Source organism: Carassius auratus, chromosome 41, assembly GCF_003368295.1.
Source record: "Carassius auratus strain Wakin chromosome 41, ASM336829v1, whole genome shotgun sequence".
Taxonomy (NCBI): domain Eukaryota; kingdom Metazoa; phylum Chordata; class Actinopteri; order Cypriniformes; family Cyprinidae; genus Carassius; species Carassius auratus.
The window spans coordinates 16,265,915-16,275,598 of record NC_039283.1 but is presented as its reverse complement, the minus strand read 5'-3'; the positions used below and the strand labels follow the sequence as shown (position 1 = coordinate 16,275,598).

General features: G+C 36.6%; 1 protein-coding gene across 2 annotated transcripts; it reads right to left on the bottom strand.

The window, feature by feature from the left end:
• Positions 1–217: 217 nt before the first annotated feature.
• On the bottom strand, positions 218–9,684 carry LOC113060219 (interleukin-6 receptor subunit alpha-like). 2 transcript variants are annotated; one of them, XM_026229120.1, is made up of 11 exons: positions 9,482–9,683; positions 9,201–9,307; positions 7,278–7,901; positions 7,066–7,189; positions 6,578–6,747; positions 6,336–6,487; positions 6,119–6,269; positions 2,355–2,392; positions 2,156–2,237; positions 1,840–1,949; positions 218–1,679 (listed from the first exon to the last, which is right to left on the bottom strand). In XM_026229120.1, exons 2-11 carry the CDS (start codon positions 9,289–9,291, stop codon positions 1,674–1,676), a joined length of 1,548 nt encoding a protein of 515 aa, XP_026084905.1. In that variant the 5' UTR covers positions 9,292–9,307; positions 9,482–9,683; the 3' UTR covers positions 218–1,673. The 2 variants fall into 2 exon arrangements, with proteins under 2 accessions (XP_026084905.1, XP_026084906.1); XM_026229121.1 differs by lacking the exons at positions 218–1,679; positions 1,840–1,949; positions 2,156–2,237 and having other exon boundaries at positions 2,365–2,495; positions 9,482–9,684.

Below are 9,684 nucleotides of genomic sequence, written 5' to 3'. Positions count from 1 at the left end.
ATTGCAGCTGTTGCTGCTGAGGATGACCCAACCAGTTTTTAGGTTTAGGGGGCACTTTTCACACAGGGCCATGTAGTTTGGGATTTTGTAATCAGGTCTCCCTTTATTATATCTAATGCACAAGCGCTGAATGAGCTATTGAGATTATAATGTTCCACGTTAAGCTCGCATCGTGTAAATGCCCATACCACATAAAACAAAGAAGTGAGACTGTTCAAGTTTTTTTATTTATTTATTTTACTGTTCACTTCGCACTGAGAGGAATAAGGCATAATTCATCCCAAGAAGGTGTGCTGAGGATTACCTCAGGATTTGAGTTTTGGATTTCCTCAGAAAATAGAATAAAGCGGCTTGATCCAGCAGAGATCATAAACATCTTTTTTTTTTCTTTTTTTTTTTGAGGAACAATTCAGAATATGAATATGATCTCTGAAGGATCGTGTGACTGGAGTAATGATGCAAAAAAAAAAACTGCTTTGAAAAGTAAGCTTTGATTGTTCCTAAAAAACTTTTTAACTGCACTCGCAAGTAAATCTCAAGTTAATTTGTCTGATAATTAAATATATTCTAAATAAACTACAAATCTTAAAATATATACATTTATTTTGTCCTCACATTCTCTCTTTAAGTCTTCCTTCTCAGTCACACACCTGACTGAAAGGCTCATTATGCAGCTCATTATGCGGGCCTTTGTCTCCTCAGGTGTAAATCACACCAATATTCATGGTCAATCACGATACTCGCATATGCCCTTTCGAAACAAAAAAGTGTTTTAGAACATTTAAATCAATCTATTGTTTTCTGTGAGCGAGTAAACAAGAAGATTTTCACATCACTTTGAAGCAAAAATTCTAGGCTACAAGCTCCAGGTTTGACAGTCTTGTGAACAAATGTTCTGTATGTGTTTTATGACCTTATTTCAGTGACTTCAAATTTTTTTCAAAAGTTTTTCTCTAACCATGTATAAAAGTTGTTTTCTCAAAAACACAGTCATCTACAAACATGCTATTTACATATTATTGTAGCCCAGTTTCTGTTGAATACGATGTTTTCAGACTTTAGCTATACACATGTTTACAAGCACAAAAGTCAGGACATGTCAAAACTTCTCCAGGCCCCCAAAACCCCTTAAAGACCTCAGAGGGTTGACATTCATGTAATTCTTTTAGCAGACACACTTATTCAGAACTACTTATAGAAAGTGCTTCTGCTTCACGTGTGAGACTGCCATGGTCAACATTTAATAAACCCTTATTTACAAATGGTTTTGAAAGTAGTCTAAATATCCATGATATACAGTAACGGATGAAATGTAGTCACAGATTAAATACTTTGTCTATTCAATAACACTCAGTATTTCTTTTCAAACTCATAAAAGTCTACCGAATCACATAAAAACAGCATGTGAATCTTAGTCAGTCTCTTTGTATACACTACAGTGGGGTTTCTTCTGTTTACTCATGTCATAATCCATGTTAATGAGATGAATGCCCTCCTGCTCCTCTTACTGAACAGGAAGGAAATGTTGCTGGCTGTGTTTTGGAGGAGACATCAGAGACTTTTCCTCCTCTGGAAGCTGTTCAGAAAGAGCAGGAGCGGGAAGAGGCCGAGGGTAATGAAGGAGAAATGCAAAGGGCAAAGTCTGTTTTCCTGTTCTAGACGTGAAATGCAGCCTATACCTGACAAGACCAAAAAGTAGAAAGTAAACGGGAGTAAACAAGGACTAGATGGAGAAATAAAGAAACAGACTTGGAACAACTTTTTAAAAGACAAAAGAATTTTCAGATCTAAACTACCATTAATTAGATATAAAACGATGGAAAATGTAAAGAGTTTTACCTGAGTAAATAGACTGTGAGGACTACAATAAAACACAGCCCAAAAACACATCACACACAGCCACACTGTAGCATAGTCAGTATCATTAGCTCCATTTATTGCCCCTGAACCTGAGAGGAAGAGGAAGTGAGGACAGAGGGGAAATGTCACTGAAGGCTGAAACGAGTGGACATTACAGCATATTGTTCAACTCTAAGCAACTCTTCCTATTTTGACTTTCCAGTAAGGTGTCACATTAATTTCCTGTTTGCATTCATTATAGAATTAGCAGATGTGTGAGTACCAGTACTTGTATGAGAACAATGAGACATGTTACCCATGCTTTCTTGCTCAGACTTAACTACAACATGGTCTTCTCCAGATCCTCCTGAACCTTCAGGAATCATCTCAAAGGGTTCCTGAAAGACAGTTGAAGAAATAAAAAATATAAAGGTTTGACTATTTTAAACAGGCATGTTAAAGGATATGAGATATGTCAGTGTGTTTATGTATTATATTTTGTTGAATGAACTCACCAAAGTAAAGCTCTTATAGGTAGTTGTCATCTCAGGAGCTATGAAGAAATATTTTTAGGGTGAAAAAAATGGTTGTCACAACCTGTTGGTCCTAAAAGCTACTACTAAAACAGTGAGATATAGATGTTACAGTTGTTGAATCTGAAAAAAAAATAAGACCAAATTTACATTTGTAAATTGATTTTATGTGACAACCTTTGATAAATTATTGTTTTTTATGAAAGCTTGTCATTAATTTCTCACCCTCATGTTGTTCCAAACCGTAAGAATTGTTCATCTTTGGAACACAAATTAAGATATTTGTGATTTGTGAGCAGCAACTACGACATTCAATGCCCATGAGGTAATAAGGACATAGTTTATAGCCCCTTTCACACTGCATGTCGGACCCGGCATATTGCCGGAACATTGCCGGATCGCCTTCTGTGTGAAAGCAACCACGTCCCAGGATTGATTCCCGCACTGAAACCGGGTCGGGGACCTAGTAATATTTCCGGGTTCGACCCGGGACGAGCGCTGTGTGAACAAAAGCCAGATCTAATGCCGTGTCAAAGTGATGACGCACGTTATCGCGTGACTCTTTTACCGGCGGTTTTGAAGGAAGACCAACGTTTGCGACAAAAAAATATGTGCAAACTGTAATGAAGCAGAGATTAGTTTGTTCCTCACTTTCCGCGCTGACGCAGAGATCGTCTGCTTGCTTCATTGAAAGTTTAACATGTCTAATGTTTTCGACTCGTACATAACACTTCTCGCGCTGATGTCACGTGTCGTTACGGGATCGTCACGGGTTGTGTGTGAAAGCACGCACATATCCCGGGTAATCACTGGCAGTGTGAAAGTGCAAAATCTAGCGACCCGGGAACAATTGCTGGAACACTTTAACTGTGTATTTGCCGGAATGGCAGTGTGAAAGGGGCTTAAGTGACATCAGTAGTTCAACCTTAACTTTATGAAGCTATGGGAATACTTTTTGTAGACAAAGAAAACAAAAGTACTTTATTCAACAATTTCTTTAATGTGAATTCATGAGAGTACCACAAGGCATTCTTTGCACAGAAAAAAAACTATTCTTGTAGATTCATAAAATTAAGATTGAATCACTTCCAGGGCTGTAGCTGGGGTTTTAACTTTTTAACTTTTAACATTCAGAAGCTCATAAACTTGTCAGTGCTGCCACCTGACTTTGATTAATCGATACTGAATCATTACATTATATTTCTCGACAACAAGGAGCAAAATAGCCTCATTGTTTGTAAAGAGAGAGATAGTCAAAGACAATTTACACATCTCTCTTTCTGTCTCTCTTCCTCTCTCTCTCAAAATTGGTATATTTGAGAAAATTTTTCATAACTGGATATAGATGTCAGTCATTTAACTTTTCTATCGTAAAACGTATTTTAAAAAGTTGATTAATATTAAATGATTTGCAGCTTCATCTTACCTTGCTCTCTTTAACATTAAAGGGTTGGTTCTACCAAAAAGTAAAATTATGTCATTAATAACTCACCCTCATGTCGTTCTAAACCAGTAAGACCTCCATTGATCTTCGGAACACAGTTTAAGATATTTTATATTTAGTCCGAGAGCTCTCAGTCCCTCCATTAATGCTTCAAAAAATTCTAACTGACCCTCTGATGTCACATGGACTACTTTAATGATGTTTTTCTTACCTTTCTGGACATGGACAGTAGACCGTACACAGCTTCAATGGAGGGACTGAGAGCTCTCGGACTAAATCTAAGATATATTTAACTCTGTTCTGAAGATCAGTGGAGGTCTTACTGGTTTAGAATGACATGAGGGTGAGTTACTAATGACATAATTATGATTTTTGGGTGAACTATCCCTTTAACATAAACTGCCATGAAAAATTATTCTGAACATTCATTAATCTTAGGTATTCCAATATTTAATAACACATTTTTAAAACAGAAAGTTGCAGCTGCTTTATAATGAGTTAACACGAACTTAGACTTCTATTTTTTAACAAAGATTAATAACTTCTGTAGCAAATGTAGCTATTGCTCATTGTGAATGTTAATGCATTAACTAAGGTTAACTAAAGAGGTCTTATTGTAAAGTGATGGGTCTTTATAGTTCTTTTGCACTTCAATCTGTGTAAAACTTTAAATGTTTTTCTGTATTGCTTTATTGTATTTACATTTTCAGTTATTTTTGATATAAGAAAAAAGTTATTTAACTTGTTATACTGTATTATGACCACTTTTTAAAAACTAAATTCATATTGTATGAACTACTAAATTTGACACCGGCATATCCCTAATTCAGAGAACTGTAACTATGAAAATATTTACACAACTATCAATACTTTGTTGACCAATTACCAAGAAATGCTTAATTTTCTTGTTAAAAGGTTGCAAAGGTTTGTTGTTAAAAGGTTGCATTAGCAATGAAAAAAACAAACAAAAGTTTGGCAAAACATGGTCAGGTCAAAGTGCCTGAATAATTTTTGGTCCCAATTGTTTTTTAATCTGTTTAACTGGTAGTCCACTGTATGAAGAATTATTGGGTATAATATACCACAGTTTACTTTATTTTGCTGTACTCACTTACATAAATAAATTATAGTGCCCTGCACAGCAGAGCTAGTAAATTAGGCACGGTCAGCGATAACTGACAGTTTTTTTTTTTTTCAAGAATACTTTCCAATAAGGGTATTCTGACATAATTTTGTATGTATTTGTCGGTACAAGAGCAAGAAGAGGCATATTTCGGTGCTGAAGCTCTTAAAGACCCGTCTCTCTGCATGCACACGTGGCTGCTGAAGTGGGCTCTTTCACATCTTCTCGAGTACTCAGTTGAGTTTTTCTGTCTTGTGTTTGAATGCTTTAAACTCTTTTGAATGTTTAAAGTGGCAAGTAATAAAAACACGTTCAAATGCACGTATCCAGGTTTTGGCTATTTGCACTGTGCAGGTTGATCGTTGTGTAACATTCATGAGAGCTATAAAGAGCAAAGCAGACGGCTTCTTATGCTTTCGAAGCGCAGCGATGCTTCAAGTCAATCGAATGAACATGCACGTGCGCTTATTTGCATCTTTTTGATCATTCCCTCTTGATCTCACCTTCTCACATGCAGCGATTATGTACAATACATGCATAATATTGGTCAATAACGGCGCATATGGTCACCCTATTTCATGGCGATGCGCAGCATTGGTCCGTCAACTGTCCTGAGCATCTTTTTAGGCTGGACTCAGCCAGCCGGTTGAGATCACCGGGGGGGCCCCCTCAGCCTTTGGGCCCTATAATCGTCACCACCTTTCATCCCACTAGCGATGGCCCTGCTTATGTCACATGGACTATTTTAACAATGTCCTTACTACTTCTCTGGCCATGAGCATGCTGTTTATGCATGGTCTGAAAACTCTTAGATTTTATCAAAAATATCTTAATATTCATTTTGAATATGGACAAAGGTCTTACAGGTTTGGAACAATATGAGGGTGAGTAATTAATGACAAAAGTTTCATTTTTTGTGGGTGAACTAAACTTTTAATGTCCATCAGACAATTAGACGCTTTCCCCAAAGCAAACAGTGTAAATGATGTTCTCATAGAATCTGGACAGGATGTGTTTAGAGCCTCTTATCTGCTGAACACTGATCTTTGCTCTTAAAATCAATAATACAGGTATGTGCCAAATACACCAAATATTTTAAATACACCAAAATTGAACTAATTTCTATAAAACAATTAAAGCAAGTTTCACAGTATTAGAAACTGCCATGTATTTTGTTACCTGCCCAACTGACTGCATAGACAGTGTCAGTCCAGTCACTCCAGACACCTTCAAACTCATCCTTGGCCCGGAGCTGCACTGCATACTGAGTGTGTGGCAGAGCATCATAAATTGTCCAGGAAGTCCTGTCATCTATCAGCACTGACTGAAACTAAACACACACATAAATACAATTGTGCCATTTCAAGATTTATACTTACAAGCCTTCCCATTTTACCTGTTCTGTGAGCTGTGGTCGGTATCTCAGCTGGAAATTCAGGGTATAGAAGTCATGCTTCCAGGAACTGGGATAAGACCAGGATACTTTAAGCATATGCTTCTGGCCCTCAACCGCTCTCACCACCACGAAGGTCGGAGGGTCAGGCTTAACTACGGAGAAAAAGATTTTTGTTTCACCAGCACATGATGCTCTTCTAAAAGTGTAAGCGACTAATAAACAAGGAAAACACAAGCACTCACTGATTTCATGAAGCTTGAACCTGATATAAGGGCTTGTGGCACTGCCTGCTGTGTTAGACACACACAGTTTTGCCCCATAGAGATCTCTGTCACCCTCCTCCATGTGGAAAGCACACCAGCAGCGCGAGCGGGAGGATGAACAAGGTACACGAGTGACGCTACCAAACGATCTTTGTAGAGAGAGAAGAAGAGAAATGCACAAGAGAGATAAGGTGACAATCATAATTTAAAAAAATAAATAAAATAATTCAGTTATTATTTACATGGGTTCCGAATGTTATTCTGTGATAAATGACGTGATTAAATCTGTGATTGAATACATTTATTATTATATTTAAATTTACATTTTTGTTATGTTAAATTCACATATATAAATATAGGTAAAGCATACCAGTATGCAATGACATGAGTCAGTGAGTAATTTATTAATAAAGTATTGACTGCTGCTAAATACATACACTCACTCACTCACTCACTCACTCACTCACTCTCTAAAAAGAAGTAGGTAACAGAGTGGCCGCGGGGTTACTCGAGTTTTGGATGTCCAATCACAGCGGACTTTACTGGTGTGAAACTTCTTGTAACAGTAGACAGTGGGACTCTCTGGGGGCACTGTGGAAAAAAAAGGGCAAGGATGTGAATTTCCTCTGTTTGTATCTGTAAATCATTTATCAATATTAGTGTGAAAGAAGGTCTTCACCCCCTACGCTGATTCTGAATGTGGAAATTAGTCTCTCTCCTCTGTAGCAGCTGTAATTCCCAGCATCTGCCCCACTGAGATGTGGCCGTCTTAAAATCCCTCCCCTTTCCACTCCAGAATGCAACTGTCGTCCATTGAGAGTCCAGCGTGTTCGCCTTTTGATGCCTCTTGTCACCCTGGACCGTTCATCTTCATAATCATAGTCCTCATAATAGTCATGATGAAAATCATTCCCCATGGTGATATCAAAGACCTCCTCCTCCTTTCCAGTAGTTTGACTGACAGCACGCAAAACACGTCTAGAAGTGGTATTTTCCTTTCTTATGGTTACAGGTGGTTTAACGGTGACTGTTGTGTCCCATTTAGCTTTGGAATACATACCAGAATCAAACTTTTTGTATGTCTCAGTTTTAGCATTTCCATTCATACTGATTAGCTGTGTAGCATTAGCAGCACCTCTTTGGGGTGTCCAGCTGACAGTGATGTCTTCTGTCTGCTTGTTTCTGTATTTTTTATTTGTGACACTGGCTGAAGCCAATGGCACACCGTCCACAGAGACACCGCCTCTGCAGCCAAGCAAAACATTGCTTCCTAACTTCAAGACCAAAACTCCAGGAAGGGGCTCTGTAGAGACTCAAAACAGGTTTCGATAATTAATCACATTGGCAATCCTTTACAGGATGTGTCATATGTACTGGTCTCTAGTACATAATATTCTAGTACATTATACCCACAGTTCATAGCGTTGGTTATATAAAATTATGCAGTGAACAGGAACTTTTGCTTTCACATCCTTTTATTAAAATCCCCCAGATTCTTCCCCACTGTCACTCATTCTTTCCATCATTCTAAGTTATGTTGCATCAGTGGACATGATATAACTCCATTATGCTTATAGGAGATCACTATATGTAAAAGAAATGGTAAACTTTTTTTTATCCAAGTTCACAGCACTTTTTGTAACAATTAGTATGTAAGTATTACTAAAAGCATATCAAATCTACACTATATGCTTCATTCTTACACAAACATTTGCTGTAACATTACCAGGGAAATCCTCATCATACTCAGAGATGCCTTTGATTCGAGTGTTAATTCAGTTATGCACACTTCAGGCTCTCAGGGCTGTAGGAAATGATCTATCAATATTTAAGTTGTCTGCTAACAGTGTCCAAGAGTAGACATACATATTTCACAGAAGAGTTTTTGTCTCTTTTTCCCCACAGAATTTCCACCACATCTCAAATTAAATATTGTGTTCAAGAACATTTTTTTTTTTTTTTTGGTAAAAATTAAATGTTCATATTTTTAAGTAAAAAAGGACTCTTTTGTTTTGCTTTTGTTTGGTTAATATCATTTGTTGTGTTTGAAATGCACAAAAGGTTTGGCTGCAAATGATGCACAATAAAACTATTTTCAACAGAAGTTTACATGAAACTTTTTCCCTCCATGCATCACATCCTTCTATGCATCATAATTAACAAAAAATAAAAAAATAAAATACAATAATTTCATTATTCATTATGTTTATATGTTTTTGTTTTGTTTTATTTTATTTTAAGACTGAACGCAGAAAAAAATAATGAATGAATGTGAGGTAAAACGTTTCCAAAAAGTTTTGAATGGAAACATTCAATATGAAAAAAGAAAGGTCTCGTTATGAAAGTTTTTAATCTTAATTTAACTTAATTGCTATTAATATTAGGCTATTGTAAACCACACGCGCTCGTCATTAACCATTAACCACTGAGTCAGAGATGAATCACTCTGGCTACAGCCTAACAAGACCATGGAAGAGATATCATCTTTTCTTTTTTTTTAAGTCAAAATATACAATACAGGTTAATAATAACTGATTTAAGTTCATCACACAAATTCAACCACAAATGAATATTTGTGTTTCGAAATGAAATGGTTTATTACCTTGTCGAGGACACAGCTCTTCTGAGGCTGACTGAACTTTAATCACAGCTAATACACCGAAGATAAACTTGAGTGTAGATCGACTCCACATTATGAACGAGATTTCACTTGCAAATAAAAAAAATAAATAAAAATAAATAATATAATAATAACCTTCCATCAAAATATACAATATGGTAACGAGTCATAATGTCAATCTGTTCAGCAAGTTTAACGATGAAAATTTACATTTTCCTCATATCAACATTTCAGTCAGCCAAATAATACAAAAATAAACTTACAATTTAAAATGTAACTTAAAACGGTTGCATTATTATTTTAATCATAGTATCCTACAGATCTAGGACAAAGCGTTAACAAAGCCTATTCTTCTGTACAAAATATATTTTCAGTTGAGACTAGATTTCGATCCGGAGCTCGTTAGTTTGTGAGAGAGCCAGAGGACTGCAGTCCCTTCCTCTCCTCACAGCACATGAGGTCTGTT